The following is a 23,445-nucleotide window of genomic DNA, read 5'->3' as shown; positions in this document are numbered from 1 at the left end:
TGTTTTCCTCTGAAACAATAAGTTCCGTTGCAGCAGCCTTTCAACGCCTCTCTCTGGCTCTTGCTAGCAAAGTTGACCCACACAACAAAGTAAAGCTCGTTTTCGGTTACGACACAAAACCCGTATTAGCCAGAGGTCCCTTTACTACGGTTCGGCGCCGCGGACCTGTTTTATATATGCGAGGAATAGGTTTCTATACGAGATCACTGCAAAACGTGCAGCCTTACCTAATGTCCACCTACTGTTACTCATTTATATTAAGATTTAAACATCTAGTTGGTGTTGGTATGGAGAGTAACCTTCAGTAATAGTAATAAATCACACAGCAATAGGACATTCATGTAGTTGTAAAAAGCATGATAATATATTAAGTAATCCAAAGTATTCAGAATACGTTACTCTCATTGAGTAATGTAACCAAATATGTTACAAAATACATTTTGGGGCATGTAATCTGTAATCTGTGGTGGAATACATTTTAAAAGTAGCCTTCCCAACACTGCACCTCCGTACACATAAAACTGTGTTATTGGAAAACTGTGCATAAAATATCAAAAGTAAAATAATTATTCTGCAGAAAAATGCTCCTCATCAGTGTTAAATGGAATACTGCTGCACATTTTAACTATTATTTATTTGATATTTTTTAACTATGTTATATTCGTAATCATCATCAGCATATCAACATATGCGTACTGGTGGTGGTCAGAGGGCCCGGTGGCGCCAGTGTCCGGCAGCCTTGCCTCTGTAGGTGCGCCCCAGGCCAGCTGTGGCTACAATGTAGCTTGCCATTGCCAGTGTGTGAATGTGTGTGTGAATGGGTGGATGACTGAATGTAGTGTGAAGCGCTTTGGGGTCCTTAGGGACTGAGTAAAGCGCTATACAAATGCAGGCCATTTACCATTCACCGTATCCTGTAAATCGTTTTTGTGGTTGGACCATATATCTCTAAAAAAGTTGTTAATTAGCTCAGAAGCAGATGATTTAAAAATAAAAGTGCATTAAGATATATTAATAACAAAAGAAAATCTGCTAATTAACAAGCTCGAGCAGTTTGTGACATGGTTTACTGTCAATATCTACAGGTGGATTAAAAATGAAGGTGGAGTGTTGGCAAAACAGCTGGTTAACCGCTTTACATTCAGTCAAGTGATTTCTCATAGATGTTAATCTGAAAGTGCTGCTGTGCCTGCACTGATTACCTTGCCCGTTTTTAGACCAGATGCCTTCCCCTCTTCATTATCGTCAGAAGTGTCTTAGCTAATGTACTGAATGGGTTAAATGCAGAGGAACTATTTCCCCATGGGGACTAACACGCACACTTTTTAAAGGAATTGCTAATCTCAGTCTTTACGCGTGTTGGTCAAAGTGGTTAGCAAGAAGAAACTCATCTGTTACTATGCTAAGTAACAGAAGCTTGTTTACTTGCTAATGCTAGTTCTGTTTCAGCAAAAAAGTGCTGATTTCAGAGCAGTGGAAACAGAGTCAGTGGCAGCTTCCAACTCATGATGATCTCCCATCAGTTTACCATGAAAGACTAGAGGTTTATCCAAAGTGCATCCGCAAACCACCAGAAAAGAGCTCATCTTACCCAGCTCATGTCACTGTTAAGGAGACTGACATGCCGGTGAAACAGAGACAGCCGCAGTTTCCTATGAGCACAACACAAGCCAAGTGCCGAGCTTTCCAACTGCAGCCATGAGATGGCAGTAATGTAAAGAATGGATCTAAACAGGACAGAAGTTTTATGAAAGCACTGCCTGAGGAGAAAGGAGAGACTGCAATTCTTTCTTTTTAAATAATGTCTAATTTTAGATTTGACAAGTAAATACTGCTTGCCTTGATTGCCCTGAAGGACGGCTGCAGACCAAGAAACATTTTATCCAAATCAAGAGTTAAACAATATTTCATACGGATTTATTTAATAGCACAGTGTTCAATAACCAAATGTCAAGACTGTTTACTGACAGCTGGGCGGTCAAGTAGGTCTCATGCTGTACTACAATTTCGCCTCTGTCAGTGCGCCCCAGGGTGGCTGTGGCTACAATGTAGCTTGCCATCACCAGTGTGTGAATGTGTGCGTGAATGGGTGGATGACTGGATATGTAAAACGCTTTGGGGTCCTTAGGGACTAGTAAAAGCGCTATATAAATTTACCATTTACTACAATTTCAATTTTTAACTGGGTGCCTATTGTGCTTTTCAGTAGAAACTGTGTGGCCAAAATGTTTCTGTCACTGCTAAAAACACCTGTTACCACTGAGTAACATGGTATCTTTGACAGTTTTGGTTATCTAGCTCTGTGAGATAGTTATATGAGGCCCTCCCACAGTGACAGCCTAGCACAGAAGCAGCAAGTCTAGAAATTAAGTTAAGGTGCAATTTAAAAAAGAAAAAGACAAAACAAAACAACAAACACATGTCCTCTATTGGTCACAAGTTATTTTTGTCATCCTCCATCTGTTTTTACTGTTCTTGAATGTAGCAACAGAGTCCCTTCCAGCTTGTAATGTTTTTTTGGCAAGCTAGGATCACCCAACATCCTGTTTGGCCTTATACTTTTGTAAATATGCAAATATTAGATTTTCATTTTTCACAGATGTTTGTGTGTTGATGTCGTGAACTGTCACATTCTGTCTTCTGTTTGCTCAATGATATTTGAAAAAATGATATGCTTCCCAGCACTGTTACATGCTAGTATTTACTTTAGTATAGTCTTCATTAGCTTTAACACAACTTCAGATTTACTGCTATCTTAGCATTATGTCACTTTTTAATGAATTCATTCATTTTTTTAATCACATTTCAGTTTGACAGGTTCAACATAGCCATGCTTCTTGTTTCTGTAGCTGACTCAACAAAAACCTCAAAACCCAGTCAGAGATGACTGGGATCACATTGGTGGTTATCAATATTCCTTGTTAAGCTAGGCTTCAGACTCTGCTAACTTAATCTATTTATTTTACTACTCATTGTGCACTCAGTTCTGCTGTTTTAGGGCTCTACAAACTATAAACGTGCTACAGATAATTATCAAAAACTACTAAGTCCATTGAGAATAACACTGTTACATGGCATAATGGAGAAGATTTGGAATAGCATACATTTTTGGTTACTGACTGAATATTCTTACTAATAAACAGCCTCCTAAAATCCATCTATTTACATATTGTTTTTTTGGGCTACATGGGGGCTTCCTTGGGGATTATTAAAGTATTAATATTATTCTTAAAGTATTCTGATTCTGACTGAGCCTAAATGAGCCTTGACAGGTCACCAGTGTATATTTCAGACAGACACACACTCACAATCTGCTAAATCTAAAGACCCAGTGTAAACCAATTAAGAATCATCAGTTACCTTCAAAAGCTTGTCTGAACTGCATGAGGAGCCAGACTCCCTGTGCAGGCAAAAGGGAGAACTTACAAACTCCATGCAGAAGACACACCGAGTCAAACAGGCGGTTTAAACCAGGACCCTGGTTTAAAACTTTCTTTTATCAGTTGCAAGTAAAACACTCTTGGCTTACAGAGTTTGCACCGCATGGTATTATTCAGTGGTATTACCAACATACACCTTGATGAATGTATTAATACTCTCTCAGGAAAGAATATTTATTTTTCTTAGAACATATTTCCAGGATAAAAGTAGGTGCAAATGTGGTACTTATAGATTATTTTAAATTGAAACTCTGAATGGAACATCAGGGATTTTCCAGATGAGGTTGTGTTTTAAGCATAAGCTAATGAAAGCTCATCAAACTCACTGTATTGATTGGTTATTTTATGTGATAAAAAGCCTACCAATAGGCACTAATTCATTTTCTGGCTTCTGTTTCTGTTCTGTTTTGCTCGCTATTTGTAAAATAGATTTGAGAGGCATGTATAATCTTGTGTCAACCCTACAGGCTCTTTACACTTTTATATCTGTACTACACTGGTTCATTTGATCCAAGTCAAAGGCTTGCACATGCAGGGAGCTGGTTTGGCTCTGTGGGTGAGCTGGTGACCATATGCCACACAAATGGAGTGCAGCGGCCTGGGTTCGGGTTTAACACGTGGCCCTTTTCTGCATGTCTTCCCCTTGTTTATCTCCCTGTTTTCCACCTGGTCAACATGGCCAAGCTTTCTTTGCTTTACCTGATTCACAAAACGTAAAAGTGGCTCAAAGCCATGCTTTTAAACCAGGCTGGCTGCCTCAGGATTTGCGCACTGTCACATATACAGTAAGTGGGCATTTGACATGTCATTTCACTCTTCCTTTGCACAGAATGGACAGATTGAATGTTGTCTGCTGCACTGAGTGAAATCGTTAGAGAAATCGATGAGAAAGTTGAATAAAGAACATAACAAATAAAATGGCAAAAGGCGATAAGAGTTTTGTGCCTGCAATTACATCAGTTAGTGATGTTGCAAAAGAACCATTAATCTTCTGAATTATTGAGTTAATATATTTATTTTATGACTTGTGACTGCTGTTCACCAGTCCTTTACAGATCTGAAACTTGAAACATATTTAGACATTTAGGACATTCAGTCCATTCCTCTGTGGCATTTTCCTGTCTGTTGCCAGATTAAGGTGAAACTAATATTATTTATGTTTTTTGTCACAAGTAACCTACTAATAGACTAGTTAGCTACACTACAGGAAGCAGATTAGAGTTGTACATTAAGAAAACATACAGTTTGCATGTTGTAAAATTGCCGCATGGCTTTCTTCCTCCTCAGGTATGAAGCATATGAACCGACAGAAAACAGCAAAAATCCTGAACATAACCAGCTCCAGACGAGGTTGTGTGTTCAGCACAAGTTACAATGGTTATCTTGCTAGATTAAAAGAAATCACATATATGGCAAAGACAATTCTGGCTTTAGGGTCAACCTGAGCCAGTAACGTGTTCTTTTAGTGCATCCATCAAACTGCTTTGTGTTAGCAACTCTAACTCTTTTATGGATACAGAGCTCGCTTATTCTTATTATACACCTTTTTAGTTTGTATGGATACACATGTTCTATACATGCACAGCAGATTGCTTTCCAAAGGAATACATGATCTTCTTTTCCCAATATTTGGACAAATTATTGCACATTTTTCTGTGTATTTGTGCTAACACAAACATTCAGATTAACTCAATCATTCTTCATATTGTATTCTCTAGCCAGATTTCTCCATATGGAAACACCACTAGCCCCTTTAACTAAGTAATCATCCAAGTCTTGACCTTTTTTCTAATTGTTTACCTATTTTAGAGGTCAAGGGCGTCAAATTCAATTTTACAAATGGCAACAGTGGAAAGTGAAAATCACATTAAAGCCCATCTCAGCCTTGCCTCTCAAAGTTTATCTCAAAAGCCACTGAGCCATCAGTGTGATGTATTCATTTCTAACCTTGTCCATCCTGGTCACTCGCAGTGAAAATCTTAACATCTTCCACTCTGACTGTCTTTTAGTCAGTGCCACCATCTCCAAACCATACATCAGAGGAAGTCACACTGCCATCTTGTACCACATTAAAGGCTCAGCATATATCATTTCTTAATACATGTCCCATATGCTTATATAAGACTGAATAAAACTACTTAAGGGGCATTTACCCCGCCCCTCCCTGAGCCTGGTTCTGTCGGAGGTTCCTTCCTGTTAAAATGGAGTTTTTCCTTCGCACTGTTGCCAAAGTGCTTGCTCATAGGGGGTCATATGATTGCTGCTTTTCTCTCTGTATGTGTTATTGTAGGGTCTACCTTACAATATAAAACAATTTGAGGCAACTGTTGTTGTGATTTGGTGCTATAGATATAAAACTGAATTGAATTGAATAGTGATGATTTGCCACACTATTAACAGTTAATAATGTAATCTCAAATTAAGCGCTTGAATTCAGTGAATTGCTGGAATTCACTGAATTTAAGCGCTTGTAGGGTCTACCTTGAGGTGACTGTTGAACAGAATAACAAATCTTTGTTTTTGTTCTCGCATATGTTTCTTCTAGTCTTACATAATCTGTTTTACTGGTCTGAACATGACATGTGGACTCTACAGTGGGTAAACTGGCCAAAATTCATGCACTTTTTAACCACAATTGTACAATAAGTAGTTTTTTAAAGATTCATTAGCGGCAGGTGTTCAGCAGATAATAGTCCAAGTTGCAGAGCAGAAGAGTGTATTCACACCTACAGTGCATCGATCTGTGCGGTGTGAATACACTGTTGTTTTTGCAAGTGGAATGAAACAAGCTCTTTAATCCCACCCACTTTTGAATTATGCTGCATCAGCTTTAAATGGAAGCTTGCAGAATTTGGCAACACAATGCTGCCATAATGGCGTGATTTATTTGTGGTAGCCATTAAAATATGGTACTATGTCAGCTACGATGGCCTCCAAAAATTCCCTGCACAGATACCCTTTGGATCTGACTGTGCCTGGGCTGTATGCACCATAAACCTTTGATTCTTTCTCTTCTCGATTCCCTTCTTCCTTTAGTCTGCCTTTTCTCATCTCCTTTGTCCACCCCCTCTCTGATTTCTTCTCCTTCTGCCTCACTCTGTGTGTCAGTAAAGCCAAGAGAAAAGAGAGTGAGAAAGACCTGCTTTCTGCTGGCTCTGCATTATGAGAGGGAGAGCGAGGGATGTGAGCGAGTGAGCGCTAGCAGCAGTTTAGCAGACTGTGCCAAAAGAAGGAATGCAGCACTGCATTATGAAAGCCATAGGATATAGGTCCAACTCTGTGAAAGATAAATGAGAGAAGCAGGATTTAGAAGATGCACCCCACCATACACATGGCTGATGTGATAATAGGACGGAAGTAAATAAGCAATGCATCATCCAGAGCAAGCCAGAACAGGACGTTTCCTTAAAAAGTGCAGCATTTTCTGGTGCTTCAAATCACGAAGGAGTACCTTGTCATAGAAGGAAAACGCCTCCTACTCCCCTAAGTCTCACTGTAGTTGGAGACTGGTAATTATCTATTCTAGGGAAGAACTGACACAAAGGGAAGCACCACAAGCTTTGATCTCATCAAATCTCCTCATCCACATCATGTCATGAACAGAGCTCAAAGATTTAGGGGAGAGAAGAGGAGTATGAGCGAAGGGCGGAACGGGGGTTTATCAGACTTGCCATATACCATTTTTAGGTCAGCCCAAGGCCAAACTTTGCTCCGTACACCTGCCTCTCTGCAAGCGGGGGGCTGCAGCCTTGGCGTGGAGCTCTGTCGTGCTGAGCTATTTTGGGGACAAAACCAAATTTAGCCACTCACTTTCTATCTGTTGTTCTCCCAGCTCCTTCCTGAAATACAAGAATGCATACAGACTTGGGAAAAGGATCTATAGGTTTGTGGCTTAGTGTGTTTATTCAATTCTAAATATTCATTTGGTGAAATGAATCAATAAAAGGTTCATGAAAAAAATGCTTTCAAAAGGAAAGTTGATTTACGATACATGTCAAGCCTTAAAAAGTGGTGGATAGGCGACTGAGGCGACTGTTGTCGTGATTTGGTGACGTATAAATAAAATTGAACTGAATTGAATTGACAGTTGTTTGCAGCATCGTGCAACTTATAGATTTCTAGTAGCAAGCAAGGCGATCTGTAGGAGCCTTCCATTGAAGCAAAACCTGACATTAAAGGAGTGCAAGAGCGAGAAGCAACAAAATCACTCAGCCAGGAAGTGACAGTGCCACACATAATGTAATTTTAATAAAACTTCACGACTATGCACCATTCTCTAAAAACCTACCCTAACACTTGCACTTTCTTTCTGCAGGAAGGTCAGGAGCTGATCCAGGAGAAACCTGAGCTCCGTTCAGTGGTGCAGCAGAAGCTGGTGGAGATTAGGGAGTGCTGGTCTGACCTAGAGACCACGACCAAGGCCAAGGCCCGCCAGCTCTTTGAAAATAACAAACCCGAGCCGGCAGTGAAGAGCTACTCAGACCTCGACAATCAGCTCTCCCACCTGGAGCAGCAGCCCCCCCAGCTGGAACAGGCGCACCACCTGCCAACCTTCAATGAACAGCTCCAGAAATTTCAGGCAAGTCCCAAGGCCCTCCTCTTGGTCTGAACATGTCTCTTAAACCAGCGCAACATAAAATTCAACCAAATGTGTTTAACATATCAAGAAAGCTGTAATTAATTATTATTGGTTAACACCACCTTGGATGTAGGTGCATATTTCCACTGAAGTGTGGAGCCTTCTTGTATAGTTTGGCTTAAATTGCAACATTTTTCTGTATAGTTGAAAATTTTCAATAAATAGCCCACAGCGGCCCTTGTAGTGGCCTGCTCTCAAACATGGGGTTCAGAGGCATTCAAAAATGCACCTGTTATATAACCCTGAAATGTTCTGTTAGGGAAACAGCTGACGTGCTGTGTTTGTCCATCCTTCATATGGTTGTAACATGACCTTTCCTTTCTATCCGGTGAAGGCTATGGAGTCTCAAATAGGGGACTTTTACAAGGATGTGGGAGAGCTTGGAAGCTTGCAGGGGCTCTGCCTACCCCAGCGAGGGCTGATGGCAGGTGACAAGGAGGTCGGCGAGCAGTCAGGCGAAGTGGAGACCCGTATAGTCCGCCTCATCGAGCCCCTGAAGGAGCGACGCCGCATCCTGCTGGCTTCCAAAGAGATGCATCAAGTCGCCCAGGACCTGGAAGATGAGATGGTGAGTCCCTCCTCTTCTTGTTTCATATATTTTGTCTTAAATTTAAACACTGCTTATAAAATGTGCCAGTATGGTTGTTACAATATCATCACACATAATTGCTTTTTCATATTCAGAATTTGCAAAGTAAATATATCATGTCTTTGCCATCGCTTCCGTGTTTGGTCTACGTTTGATCGTAAACATGCCTTCTGAAATATTTAATAACCCCACTGTGGTTGTTTGGCAGCTGTGGATTCAGGAGAGGCTTCCTTTAGCTACTTGTAAGGATTATGGAAACAACCTCCAGAGCGTACAGCAGTATATTAAAAAGAACCAGGTAAGTCAGGGATGACTTTTGGCCATGGTCAGCTGAAATGTAATCCACATTCTGATAAGACTGAGAACTTTCTCATCGGTTCTGTAGGCAATCCAGAGGGAGCTGACAGGGCGGCGGGCTCGTATTGAGGAGGTTCTTGATCGGGCAGCAATCATTGCTTCACTGAGAACTCCTGAGGTGGAATTTGTACGTGAGGGGGCGGGACATGTACGCCAGCTGTGGGAGGTGCTGCAGCTGGAGACGGAGAGGAGGTCTGTGTTGCTGGAAGCTGCGCTACAGGCTCAGCAGTACTACAGCGAAGCAGCTAAAGTGGAATCCTGGCTGTCAGGACAGAAGCTCAACCTGGCCAGCGAAGAAAAAGGCACAGTATGTACCCCTGTAATATTCACACTGCTCTTTACTGCCATAGGTTATCATCAAAGTGATCATGGTGTTTTATTTTTCAGGATGAGGCGAGCACGCTACAACTTCTGAAGACCCACCTGGCTCTGGAGCAAACCGTGGAGACATATGCAGAGACTGTAGGCATGTTATCTCAGCAATGCCAACATCTACTAGAACTAGGACACCCAGACAGGTGTGCCATAATCCCTGCAGATTATCCTAAATTTGTTTTGCACATTCTAAGTACTAAAGTTTAACGGACAATTGTTTTGAAATTGTAATTGTATTCCTTTGATTTGTCTTAACTTTCAACAGTGAGCAGATCACCAAGCAGCAGTCCCACATAGACCGCCTCTATGTGTCTCTGAAGGACATGGTGGAACACAGAAAGATGAAGCTGGAACAGCAGTACTGGCTGTACCAGCTCAACAAGGAAGTAGAGGAGTTAGAGAAGTGGATCACTGAGCGTGAAGCAGTAGCCAGTTCCACTGAGCTAGGCCAGGACCTCGAGGATGTCACGGTCAGTATATCTACAAGGTTTTAGCATCTAGTCAAACAACAGGAACACGTGAGGTGTTCTAGTCTCAGTCAATTCTGAGCCCAAACTGTGAACCGTGGCAAGGAAATTTCACGACTGCACAGGTGGCATCCTAATACAGTGCCACACCATTCTTTCTCAAATGTTTGTAGAAGCATGCTGCATGCCTGGTTGCTTAATCTTATACACCTGTGGCCATGACAGTTATTGGAACACCAGAATTCAATGATTTGGATGGGTGGGTGAATACTTATATAGTGTATACCATAAAGGAGACAGACGTATATTGTGTGTCAACTTTGATCTCTCTTGGCTGACTGCAACATGTTTGTTCCACCAACAGCCATGGCCATAGCTAGGATCATGTGCTTGAATTGGGAGGGGTAAGAAAGCAAACTCAGTGGACTTCAATCTGCAATATACTGACATCTTGTGGTGAAAACTTTTTTTTGAGATTGGAAAATTAATGAGCACAACAGCACCACCCACCTGTTTTTCATGTGTTCTTTCTGTCTGGGACAGCTGATCAGAGAAAAGTTGTCTTAAATGGGGTGAACTGCAGGGGGGCACCATGGCCTGCAAGGATTCACTGGAAGTGGTGCAATTTGGTCCAGTTTTAATCAGCTGCTCAGTCACTAAACAGATTTATTTAACAAACATCTTTTGCATTGATAGGATACATCTGACTTTCCTTTTACGTGCATTGGAGACATTTTTGACGAGGAACTTATTTGTCAGGACAGGAGAAAGCATTCTGTATTTGCAGGGTGGAAATCATCCACTGTGTTAAATTACATTACATTTATGAGAATAGAGAATGATTCGTGTTTGTGTGAGTTTCTGTAGCGTTGCGTTGTTTATTTGCGTTTCAGGTCCTTCAGGAGAGGTTCACCAAGTTTGCATCAGAAACCAACAGCATTGGCCAGCAGCGCATGGAGCAAGTGAACAAAATGGTGAACGAGATGATAGACTGTGGCCACTCAGACGCGGCCACTATTGCTGAGTGGAAAGACGGACTGAACGAGTCGTGGGCTGACCTGCTGGAGCTGATGGAGACCCGCAGACAAATGCTGGCAGCATCGCACCAGCTGCACAAGTTTTTCACCGACTGCAAGGAGGTATGGTCACATCCGATATCAGACAGTGACTCAGGTGTGCCCTGTTCTTCCTCAACATTACAGGTAGACTGTCTGGGCATGAGTTGCAGCTTCTATTTTTAAAGCACTCATGATGACAACGTTGTCCTGTGTTGTAGGTCTTGGCTCAGATCGCAGGGAAGATGAAGCAGCTGCCAGAAGTGAGGGCGTGCCAAGCCAACATTACCAATCCAGCCACCCTGCAGAGACTCATGCACTCTTTTGAGCATGCCCTTCAACTTCTAGTTGCACAGGCAAGTGATATACTCACCAAACTTATGTTTGTCACAAAATAGATTATACGTCATAGACAAAGCAAACTTTGACTAAAAACTAAGGCTAATCTTTTATTAATTAAACAGAGTGACGCATGTCTTTATGCAGGTGAGGCAGCTGCAGGAGAATGCTGCCCAGCTGAGGACCATCTATGCTGGTGAGAAGGCTGAGGCTATTATGGTCAAGGAACAAGAAGTGATGGATGCATGGAAGGAGCTGCTGAGCTCTTGTGAGGCCAGTCGTGTCCAAGTGACTTCAGTAACTGATAAGGTCCAGTTCTTCTCAGTGGTGCGTGAAAACCTAATGTGGATGGAAGGAATCATGGGCCAGATAGGATGGGATGAGCCAAGGTAAGGTAGCATATGCTTGTTAAGGTATGGCTCTCCTTTATTACAGTTTGGAAAAGATGAATTAGAGCTTTAGAGAGTGCATTTTTACCTGCAGGTTTCTGTGGTCTTATATGGTCAATGAAGACAAAATGTTAATATTGTCTTCTGTGCCGCTTTGACCTAATTTCATATGACACCTGCTACACCGTTTGTTTTTGTTTTTTGTTGGGGGCTTCTCAGGTTGACACTCTAATCACAGCCTTTATTTGTCATGTTCCCAACCAGTACCACCGTCCAACTTGCAGTATTTTCGTATTTGGCCTGAAATCTTTCAGCAGATGTCCACATATCAGCATATGCATGAACATACAGCACTATGGGAGCCACAAAGATGGCGAAACATATGCACATGTAGTGTGTTTTGATGCAGCTAACATTTTTATGCCTCTACAAAAATTGAGCCTTCCTCAACTTTTGATCCCCACCATCCTTTTTTCTCATCACTTGCAGTGCCATCTTTTGGCACAAGCCCTTGAAAATTTTCTTTTTTTCATGTCTGGCTATAAGATTGTGTTCTTCTTATTCTTATTCCTTTTCTTCTTCTTCTTCTTCTTCATGCAGTCTGCTAGTTTTTTTAATATTAACTTTGACACCCAAATGTTTTCACTCAATCCATAGAGAATGTCTGGGGCAGGGTAAGAATGTTTTCACACTCGTCCAGGTAATAAATGAAGGCTGGTGTGATAAAGCCTGAGAGTATTGTGTCCCTCCGTCCGGATCAGAGGTTTTTCTGAATTTGTTTGTAAAGTAAAAACAAATTCCAGTGTGATATAATATGCTGACATAATATTGGTCAATCACTGATTTTTGTGTGAATCATTCATATACATGGCTGGTACATGAGGCCCTTTGGCAATCTTTTGCTCTTTGACAGATTTGCAAACTATTGCTGCCAATACAATCACATCGCTAATACTGCTAAATAAGGAGACTAATATGGCTGTTAAACAACTGTTTAAGAAGTAGAACTGTCAGGATTCCTTTTTTAAAATATTTTGTGAGGGGGTTAATGTAACCAGAAAAAAATGATCTGTGTTCCTCAGAGATCTGACAGCTCTGGAGGGAATGATGAGACAACACCAGGAGCTGAAAGCCAAAATAGATGGACGCAGCAAGACCATACAGCAGTGTGCAGATCTCGGCAAGATCCTGATTGCTGCTGGCAACCCTGCTTCAGAGGAGGTCTGACAAAAAATATTCACACTGTTAATATAAGAATACATAAAAATCATACAATTACTTTATGTAGTAATGAAACCAAACTGCCTGTCGCCGCAGATAAAAGAGAAGTTGGACAGTCTTCTGACTAAGCAGAAGGATCTTGTTGAAAAATGGGACAAACACCAGGAACGGCTGCAGCGCAGTGAGTAAATAGAATACTTAGTAGATGAATACTTAACAAAACACTCTGTTAAATGTTAAATGGGCCTAAACTATAAATGTTTTTCCCTTTCATGCCACTATGTGCATTTAATATATCATGAATCATGTATGAATCTTACTGTTCTTTTCTGGTTGTGCTGACATTGCAGATTCACTCTCAACACAATTTAACCAACAAGACTGAAATCCAAGCTGTAACATAAATGATAAAATTCCCTCATAATACATACACAAACATGTAAATAACAGATTCTACTGAGTATGCATTAAGCATGTAGTGAGTTGGTAATAGTGTGGCTGGTCTTCTGTCACTTCCAGAGCAAGAAAAATTCCAGTTTGCTCAGGAGACAGTAAAAGCAGAAGCCTGGCTAAAGGCCAAGGAGCCGCTGATCACTACCAGGCATCAAGAGGGAGGAGTAGCCCAAGCCCAAACTGATGAGGTTGAGCAGCTCATCCTTCGCCACGAGGCCTTCCGCAAGGCTGCTGTAACCTGGAAAGAACGCTTCAGCTCCCTGCGCCAGCTTTCTGCTGTAAGCTTGACTGTAGATAAATAATGAATCAGTTTGCCGGAGTCACAGTTTTTTTTTTTTAAGTGACTACGTGTTGTGTTTGCTTAGCAGGCATGGGCGCATACCATGAGTTTGCATCATCACAGGCTTTAATCTGGCTCGTGACATTAAGTGCATGTGGTGTACCCTAATCCCACTGCACCCAATCTGCCTTCCGCGCTATATTGCTTAGTGTTTTGTCTGGCATATGTATGAAATGAACAAATCACTAGCTTTACCTGCATCTTTTGGAACCATCGCATAAAATGTGGCGTTAATCAAGTTTATGTGGTGCTATTAGTTATGTAGCTAACTCTCTCTCTAGGCTGAGAAGAAAAAAGAGGAGGAGAAAAGGACCCCACTCTCCAGCCGAAGGATGTTCCCATTATCTTGCCTGACTCCCAGTGTTCCCTCAACCAGTGCTACCTCTTCTTTCCTAAGGCAGACGGTACAGGCCCAAATTGAACCGAAGCCCTTGCAGCCCAGTTTGGATCTGGGTGCCACCTCTGCAAGCCAGAGACTGTCTTCAGCACTGGCCGGCTATAGTCCAGTTATAAATGGATCAGGCTACCACGGACTGGATCAGGGCTGCGGGAAGTTGATGGGTACTTCTTACCTTGGGATGAACCACCCGGCAGCCGGAGGTGGGAGTGATTCTGGTTTCTCAGCACTGACCTCTCAGAGTGGTGGAGTAGACACCTCCACCTATCTCGGTTTGAACCATCAAACTGCTTGTAGCGCAGAAAGCTCTGGGTACTTTGGACTAACTACTGGGAGCATGGGTGGGATGCAGAATCATCTGGGGAGTGGCAGGTTAGGAAGTTCAGGTAACCTAGCTCAGCAGCCAGGCAGTGGAGGTATGGGAAGCCCAGGCTTTCTGTCTCAGCAGAATATGGGCAGTTCTGGATATCTGGCGCAACCGCAAAACATCGTGACTTCCGGATATTTGGGACAGCAGCCAAATTTAGGGAGTTCAGGATATTTGGCGCAACCGTCCAACATGGGGAGCTCTGGGTATTTGGCACAACAGCCCAATATGGGAAGTTCTGGGTTTTTGGCACAGCAGTCTAATATGGGGAGTTCTGGATACCTGGCACAGAATTATCAGAGCGCTGGCGGATTGGGTAGCTCAGGCTATCTGGCACAAAATCATTACAGCAGTGGAAGCCTGGGCAGCTCTGGATATCTGGCACAGAGTGGTGGCATCATGGACCCTAAAATGGCATATGCATGGCAGCACCTGAAAGCTGACTTCATGCAGCCTAGAATCAACCACATCCACAAGGCTGTAAACCCTCTTCTCGAAGCCAGCAGAGTGCAGCGTGAACAGTTTGGCGACATCCCGATGGCAGACATGATGGGGCCAGAGTCAGGGCTGGAGCTCCTCCACGGCCGCCTCCAGAGAGATCCCCGTGGCAGCCGCTCTGACCCTCAGATGGACCATCTGAGGAGAGAAAGGGAGTACAAGCTGGGCAGACAGACCTCCAGCGAACAGGAAATTCAAGCGAGGCTGAATGAGCTGCCGCTGATTGTGCGGCAAGAGCGTTACCGGAGGCGCCTGGAGAGGCAGTCGTCTAGTGAACAGGAGGGGAGCGGCAAGCAGAGGCTGCAGAGGCAGGACTCGAGTGACCTGGAGGGCTCTGCTAAGGAGGGCTCTGACAAACGCTCAGGGTATGTGAATGAGTGGTTTCTTTACAGTTTGCCCAGTCAGCACAGTCCAGCATGATCGTTATCATTTGGAGGTTACGTAACGATTGTGTTTGCTGTGTGGGTGACTCATGTTTGCTGTCCATCCAGGGAGAAGAGAAATACCATGGCAGAGATTGTAGAGCAGGTCCAGGAGAGAGAGGCAGCACATGTGAGTTTACATACTGCACACCACAGTATTGTGGTGTCACTTTAGTTTAAATTATGTATAGATGCAATATTCTCTCTTTTGTTATTGGGTTTTTCAGGCACGAGGAGAGCCTTATCGACCTCCTAGCAGCCTCTCAGCACCCGTGACCCGTTTTGATGGACGTCCTCGCGCCCGAGACCGTCCCAAACCAAGGAGAAGGCCCCGTCCAAAAGAGCCTGAGGAGACTCGACGATCCCGCTCAGCCCCGGCAACTGGAGCCCCAACAACACCCCAGCCGCCTTCACACACTGCCCACAACGAAGGTTCCCTCTACCGAAAAAAGGCCACCAGCTCTGACCTTGAAGCTCAGCAGAGAAGCCCAAACAGGTAAAGAAGTCATGAACAAAAGACAAACACCACCCCAGCAATAACAACTGCCTCATTAAAGGTCTGATCAAAAATTTGCAAACTATGGAAAACTGTGCAAACCAGGTCAAATAGCTTATGGTTTCAGCCAGCAGGGTATTACTTTTGTGTTTGCGAAAAGAAAGCAGGTTGTCTAGAAGCAACCTTCACGCTCACTGTCGTTACTATCTTTGACCAGAGTGAGCTGACTGTCTTCATTGAAGACTAATTTATTAAACTGACCTCAGTCGGATCCAGCTATCATGTTATCAATGCTATCAATGTTAGCATGTGTCATGAACTTTGAAGAAACCATCGACAGTTAGCTTTCAGTCCTGGTCAGTCACACTATATATGTGTTATGACACAGAGCGACAGTATAGTTAGATCTATATGTTTTTGGACAGTTAAATATTTTTGCCTCCAAAACCAGCAGAAAGGTTTTTCCAAAGATTCATTTGCATGTTTGATTCAAGTGGTTTATCTCGGTTAACGGCATATTTGATTTGGGAAAACAGAGAGCTTGACAGGTTGAAATTTTCATTGATTTTTATTAGTTATTCTAAAATTTAAATGTGTATTGTTTGAAACAAAAATAACTGATGTGACCCAACTTATCTGCAGAAATGCATTACAAATCTGTTTGATGTCTCATTGTGATTTTCCAGCAAGTCCTGGGTGAACGTATATTGTGTGCTAAAAGATGGAAAGATGACCTTCTATAAGGATGCCAGGAACCACAACACAACATACAACGGAGAGCCTCCTGTTGACCTTAGTAACTGCTCGTTTGATCCGTCGATGGGATACAAGAAGAAGAAAAATGTCTTCATCCTTCAGTAAGAATTATTCATATTATTATGGCAAATTTTATTGCCAGTAACTGTGATTTCAAATTGTGGTTTTACTGAGTTTATATTGAAAAGTGTAATATGTCTTTAAAGGTTATTGCCTATTAAAAGATTTTAAATTATTGATTAACCACATGGCTATAAAATACATGCAAATGCATAAAAACTGACAAGTCCCTATTGATTTTCTGTGCAACAGAGTGAACGATGGAAACAACTTCGTGTTTCATGCAAAAGATGAGGTAAGATACATTTGTAACTTGGTAAGGTCAATGAACTTACTGGTGTTAGTATGTTAGAACTTAAAGACATGGAGCATTCTGATCAGTCAGTACATTATCAAACTCATGAAAAGACAAAGATCATCAATAAATGTATTTGCTGCTCATTGTTCTGCAAAAACAATTTTGATTAAAGTAATAATCTACAGCATTGCACCGGCTGGCTCCTTCCTTCATTATCTTGAACATTACCTTAAACGTGGGCACTGATCTGCACAGGTCGCCCTGCTACCAGACTCAAAATATGCCGAACAAATCAACTATTTACTCCAGTTTCAATAACATTTGTTTAAAAATACACTGTCTAGCTGTTTTAGGAAATCGCTTTTCAGGTAAATACTATATAAATTATTGGCCAGAAATTTACATACACTCACCTTGGGCATGAATGGCATGGTCATTTTGGGCTTTTTCTTGTTTCAGGGTGGAACGATTATACAGCATATGTCTTTAATGACATTAAAAGGCAAAAACTAGGAGCACAAGTTTGAATTCTTTTGGATTTTTATTTTCAGAATTGTCAAAATAATACATATAAGCTCACTTTAAACCTTTTAATAAGTGGTGCTAAAGGCTCTTCAATGTCTTAACTTGATAGGTCAAGGCCCTGTTAACTTCTTGTTAGTGATCATGACTGGTTGGTAGTTTCTCTTTACCAGCATAAAAAGGCATCACTCATTGGATTGACCAATACTTGCAACAAAGGGAACGTCCAAGGAACATGATAAATATCTAAAAATGAGGATTAAAGATTTACACAAGCATTTCTAAACAACAGCACATTCCAAGATCATCAGTTTAAACAATTGTACATAAATACAAGTAATTCAGATGTGTCACCACTGGACTAATAGGGTTCTGACCAGAAAAGAAGCCCCTGCTCCAAAATCAGCATCTTTAAACTCAAAACCCCTGACCTCAACCATCATGAAAATGTATGGACTGGGCTCAAAAGCAGGGCCAGAAAACCAACCAGTTTGAATGAATTCTACCAAATCTGACAAGAGTTGTCAAATGCCCAACCACAGTTCTGCTGGAAGCTTGTTGCTTGTTGATAGCGATCAAAACCCATCTGGTGTCACTGCAGCTTGCTAAGAGATATTTCACCAAATAGTAGCAGGCCTGTATTTAGCATTCTGGATCTTCTCATCAAAGATATTTGTCATCTGTGAACCTAGTTGTTGTTTTTAAAGTCAGTGAAGATGTTTGCTGTATAATCATTCCATTACCGTAACATTCATACCCATGATGAGTCTATGTAAACGTCTGGCCACATGTGTATGTGATATGTTACTATTGACAAGAGGGTACTGAAGATCTAGAACAAGAGAAATGTTGGTTTTGGTTTGTTAATGGAACTTCACAGATAACAGAATGACGTTTCTTTAACTTGTATCCAACACATTTTCACACATTTAGATTATAATATTACCAGTTTGTCTCTTTTTAATGCCACTGGATTACTAAAATCACACAAGGACAGCATAGAGGAGCATGTTGAGCAAGAGAATGATGTTACACAAATGCACCAGTGAGCGACACAGGAAATCATTCCTGCCTGTGGTTATCTCCTTGTACAACTCCTCCATCTAATGCACAGTACACAGTGCAATAGTTACACCCTTTTGCACACGCTCTGTAGTGAAAATAACAAATAACAAAGTTTTACAGGTTAGAGTAAAATGTCAGTCATATATATCTAACCTCTGTAATATTCTGGAAATTTATAATTGAGCTATTTGTATATATATTAGAGCTATTCCTTATATTTTGTAAACTTTGTAATATATTGTGTTATTTAATTAGTTCAGTCTGTTACTGTTACTGTCTTGAAGCCACTGCAGCCACATAATTTCCTTAGGGAGTGTAGTATTCAGTGTAGTATTTATGTCAGCATTATGTTAAAAGTACACCGTTACTGCTTCCATATGAATTAAAGGGTAGGTTGCAGGCAGGTCCTGCTAATCAAATGTGTTAATAGATTAATAGATCTTGAGCAAGTGTGAACAGCTCTATAAATACTGACGTTTTGACTGTTTGGACCATTCAAGTACATGTTAACACAAAAAGGGAAAGACATCAGCAATGATTTTAGTGAAATAATTACTGGTGCCCATCATTCTTGGAATGGTTATGAAGCCATTTCCAAATGTTTTGAAGTTGTTTTGCAGTGATGTGAACACTTTGAGTTGCGTCGTATCCAGAAACATTCTAGGGTCAAATATGAGCTCATGTGTCCAACCACTAAAGCCTGACTCAAATAGGGTCATGCAACAGGACAATGATCCCAGCAGCAGCAGGAAACAATCCTCCACAACACATTAACCATCTCTCAGTCCCTTAGATCAAGTGTAATTTTAAGTAAATGAAATGAAAATACTTCATTTTACATTCTTGCAGTATTTGGCATGTACAGAACCTAAATACTTCTTCTACTCTTGGTTCTGTCTTTATAGTTTGAACTCTTTCCACTTAGTAATTGATGGGTTCGTTTTGTGTGAATGAGGTGCGGCACAAAGCCACAAACCACTGATGTAATAAGAAGAGGTGCAACCTTCAGTCAAAGGCAAATTTGATTACATTGTTTCCCACCTGAAGACACTTTATTCAAATAAAGAAAATGTAGCGTTTCAGCTGGATGGTTTGCATATATCTGCTGCAGGCTCAGATTTGGATGCGTAACAATGCGATGTGTAAATCCCAAACCACACAATGAATCAAATGCAAAGAGGAAAAAGCATTATATGATGAGCAGACTCCTTATATAAGCTCTCTGTCTGATCCTGGTCTCTGTAGGAGGACCTAAAGGCATGGACTTCCACTATCACCACCTGTATAGCTGAGCACGAGGCCATGGGCACGTGGGATAAGCCAGGCACCTCATCTATGGATCCTGACCGCTCTGAGAGGAAGGAGAAGTCGGAGGGAGATGCAGACGCCAGGTCAGAGAGGTCCGAGCTTGTAGAGGGGGAGGAGAGGTCTGAGAAGGAGAGATCAGAGAAAGGCGACGGCTCTGAGAAGTTAGACACATCTGAAATTGCTGACAAGCTGGAGGGTGGGGCGGGGGGCTCCAGCACGTCTGGAAAGAGCAAATGAGAAGCCCTTTTTTGTTTTACTGCTACTCACTGACAAACAGCATAGGAGGCAGGGATGGATGGAGAGCATGTGCAGTTAGGTTTGCAGGTCCTCGGTCACACAGCTGGAACACACCGAGGCCACGGTCCTTTGATTGACTATTGTAACTGTGACAGACTAATCTCTCAGCCTCTCCCCCTTCACCCAGGAAATACATCAGTGCTTGCGGTGGGCCACCTGCTGGTAGATAGGAGGCCGGCCGGGTGGACAAACAGGCAGACAGACTCCAACAAATGGTCCCAAGAATTAGTCACTGTCACTTCCTATTGTTGATCGTTTAATCTCTCGGATTCACAGCATCTTTGTTTATGTATCTTTGACTGATAATGTAATGCTCTGTCTATCTAGACAAACCTGAGAAGTGGCGAATGAAATGTTTCTCAATAGTAAAAAAAGAAAAATGTTTTTGAAGCAATATACTTTTTTATGTTTCCTCTTTGTCGGTGAGAGAAATGGGGGAAAGGAAATAAGAAGTAATGTAGAAGCAGCTGTAAATTCTCTCATTTTTTTGTCACCTCCACGTAAGCTTACTCCAGGCAGTTGTGCACCTTAAACACTTGACACATCTGTATACTAATCATAGTGACATTTAATCCCGACACATGGCTAGCTTTGACTCATCTTAATATAACGGAATGCTTGTGTTACCAACTGACTTCACTGGTGTCATTTCCACAGTTCTTTTCTTTTCACTTCTTCTGATTCTCATTATGATTTATCCGTAACGATCCATGTCCAGAGAAGAGCATCCCTTCAAATTCTGATCCATCACCCCAAGGCATGTTCAAAGTGGCAACGCTCAAAGTAACACTAAGCCTGAGACGATGCCTTTGTGTACATGACAAAAAATCAGAACATTGCATGAAATAGTCTTAGTGCACCTGTTAAACTTGCCTTTATTTCTGTGTTCTTGGCATAAATCAGGCAGCACTGAAATTGCAATAATCTAATGTGAGCGGGTGGGTGGGTTGTATTTGCTGTCATAGACGACTTCTCAAAATCCAGAGGGTTGTTTGAAAAAGCAGAGTTGTGTTCTCTCTGCAGTAAGCATGAGAGGAAGAAGCCAAATGGCCCTGCTGCTGTTTGTACTGTATCACTGCTATTTCTTTTCCACAGAATGTACTGATTTCAGGTACCCCCCTCCCCATAATGTCAAAACCTGAGCAGGTGTGTGAGAGACGAGACCTCTCTGTGCCCTTTGTCCTTCGTTTGACCTTCAAAGCAATTGGAATCTATTTGTCAAAGACGAGTTACATGTAAGTCATGAAGTGTATAGACCTATCTTTGTATGTATACCAATAAAACCTGTGCTCTAATAAAACCATACTCTGAATCGGTAAAAATTAAAACATTTGTATTAATCCACAAATAAAATCAGTCATCACTCAAATATATTAATGTTTATTACATTTAAATACAAATTATGCAAATTAGGAGTCACTATTAATTATCACAGTGTATATACAAGTACACCAGTATCTAGATGTATTAAATACGTTGTACTGGGGAAGAGCAGCAGGTGTACTGTAGGTATGCTTGTTGTATTTTTATATGCATATATTTATTATATCAGACTGAAGAGTTGCCCCATGTAATATTAGCTGATTGAGTAGCCAGTGTTACTGTGGGAGGTGTGCTCAGTTTATGGATTACACACACAACAGGATCAACTAGCCTGGGCAGTTCACTACCTGCTGCTCAGGGAATAAAAGTATTTTGTCATCACAGTGATTATTTTGTTTTATAAAATAGTGCTCGTTTGTCGTATATGTGAGTTATTTTTCCACACATAGGTCCAAATAGTCTTTACAGTGCTTATTTTGGAGCTAATGAGAAACTGCGAATCTCCTGAAATTTGTGCTGTGAGAATGACTCGCAACACAAAGTTTTTCCATACTGTCGAACTGCACTTCTTCAGTTGTGTAAAATGACTTCTTAACAGTCTTCCTTTCTGAAAACACCAAAAGTCCACTTTCACATTACAAGATTGCGAACAGAGAAGTTTTGCTACGATGTGAATGTTCTTTTGTTTTTTATTTGTCACACACTGTTTGCTTTTACATAAGTGCCATGTCATGAAATCTGCTGGAACAGCGGGAAACAGTTGGTCCTTTAATCATGAATAATGTTTTGTTTGACCTGACACTCGTCTGCCGTTGCAATACATATTCTCAGTCATCTAATTAGATGCTTTGGTATTTTCATGTGGCTGTGATTGTTCTGATTCGTGGCAGATACTTAGCCTGCCTTACCATGTGCATTTGAAATGTTTGCTTCCCATTACTTTTATGAAACACATATGGGGAGGGGGGTGGGGGGGTATTTTCCACTATGTTACAGCAGTCAACGAACTAAATAGGCAGCATAAACGTGACTGAAGAGAAAAAAAATGTGCAAAAATCTGTTTCCTTCATTGATTGATGGTCTTACATGTGTGTATGTCTTTGTTACCTTACATTAAAACTTGCTGCTATGACATTAAATAAACCTCCAAACTTGCTGATGCAAAACTTGACGTGGAATTGATGTGGACACACGCATACCTGCACACACCCACTGACACCACACACTGATTTCAACTACAAGATAAACGAGTGGTTTATTACCGTCTTTCTTCTCAGAGTTGAGCTGAAAAGCCAGAGCATTATCGTCACAAGGTAGCAGCAGCAGTAACAACTTCATATTCTCCATGCTGAAGCCTTCTAAGGTTGTGTAACAAATGTGGTGGTTGTAATTTGCATATAACAGTAACATACAATAAAGTATTTATGGATTATGTAAACATGGCCGAAACCTTCATTAAACATAGGGTTAGTCTTTGAGTGTACTGCGCTCCTCATGGGAATGAGCTGCAGGAGCCTTCATACTGACACTTTGCTGCAAGAAGGAATCGTTGCTGAAGGGCTCCAGACTGTATCCATACTGAGAAGTCATCCAAATGCTTTACATCTCCTTCTGTACACACAGTAACCAGAGTACCCACAACAACAAAAGATGTATACTGTATTCTTGGCTTTTTCTTAGAGCAACCAACTAAAGTTCTCCTATCCAAGCAGCATACGGTGCATCAAAAAAAATGTGAATAATTAATGTGAGTAAAAATAAAGGTTTGTGCAATTTTTTGGGGCACTCAAGTGCAGCCCTGTGCACGGTAAGAAAGAGCAGCAGTGATGCAGGATCTGTTCTAAAGACATCCATGTACACAGTGCGGCACAAAATCTGCACAATTTGATGTATATTTGAAGAATGTAAAGCTACATCTGCCAGTATGTATCTGTGAAAATATGAAATGTGGTTTTGTCTCATAAAATCTGTT

General features: G+C 41.5%; 1 protein-coding gene across 4 annotated transcripts in view; it reads left to right on the top strand.

The window, feature by feature from the left end:
* sptbn4a (spectrin, beta, non-erythrocytic 4a) overlaps positions 1 to 23,445 on the top strand; it is a 40,737-nt gene extending 17,292 nt beyond the window's left edge. For 3 of the 4 annotated variants that reach the window (XM_005740145.2, XM_005740144.2, XM_005740143.2), the window contains exons 3-20: positions 7,756 to 8,019; positions 8,414 to 8,647; positions 8,877 to 8,966; positions 9,054 to 9,332; positions 9,413 to 9,543; positions 9,666 to 9,870; positions 10,761 to 11,006; positions 11,144 to 11,278; positions 11,409 to 11,650; positions 12,733 to 12,871; positions 12,968 to 13,052; positions 13,391 to 13,602; positions 13,946 to 15,291; positions 15,418 to 15,478; positions 15,576 to 15,844; positions 16,531 to 16,701; positions 16,913 to 16,955; positions 19,791 to 23,445. In XM_005740145.2, coding sequence (XP_005740202.1) covers positions 7,756 to 8,019; positions 8,414 to 8,647; positions 8,877 to 8,966; positions 9,054 to 9,332; positions 9,413 to 9,543; positions 9,666 to 9,870; positions 10,761 to 11,006; positions 11,144 to 11,278; positions 11,409 to 11,650; positions 12,733 to 12,871; positions 12,968 to 13,052; positions 13,391 to 13,602; positions 13,946 to 15,291; positions 15,418 to 15,478; positions 15,576 to 15,844; positions 16,531 to 16,701; positions 16,913 to 16,955; positions 19,791 to 20,090 — 4,452 coding nt within the window. In that variant the 3' untranslated portion in view covers positions 20,091 to 23,445. Of the gene's footprint in view, positions 1 to 7,755; positions 8,020 to 8,413; positions 8,648 to 8,876; positions 8,967 to 9,053; positions 9,333 to 9,412; positions 9,544 to 9,665; positions 9,871 to 10,760; positions 11,007 to 11,143; positions 11,279 to 11,408; positions 11,655 to 12,732; positions 12,872 to 12,967; positions 13,053 to 13,390; positions 13,603 to 13,945; positions 15,292 to 15,417; positions 15,479 to 15,575; positions 15,845 to 16,530; positions 16,702 to 16,912; positions 16,956 to 19,790 lie in introns of those variants that run through there. The other variant, XM_005740146.1, reaches the window with a different exon arrangement.

The sequence above is a fragment of the Pundamilia nyererei genome, unplaced genomic scaffold, assembly GCF_000239375.1.
Source record: "Pundamilia nyererei isolate P.nyererei 1_Seehausen unplaced genomic scaffold, PunNye1.0 scaffold00097, whole genome shotgun sequence".
NCBI classification, from domain to species: domain Eukaryota; kingdom Metazoa; phylum Chordata; class Actinopteri; order Cichliformes; family Cichlidae; genus Pundamilia; species Pundamilia nyererei.
Note: the sequence above shows the minus strand (reverse complement) of the source record. Positions and strands in the feature narration are given on the sequence as shown.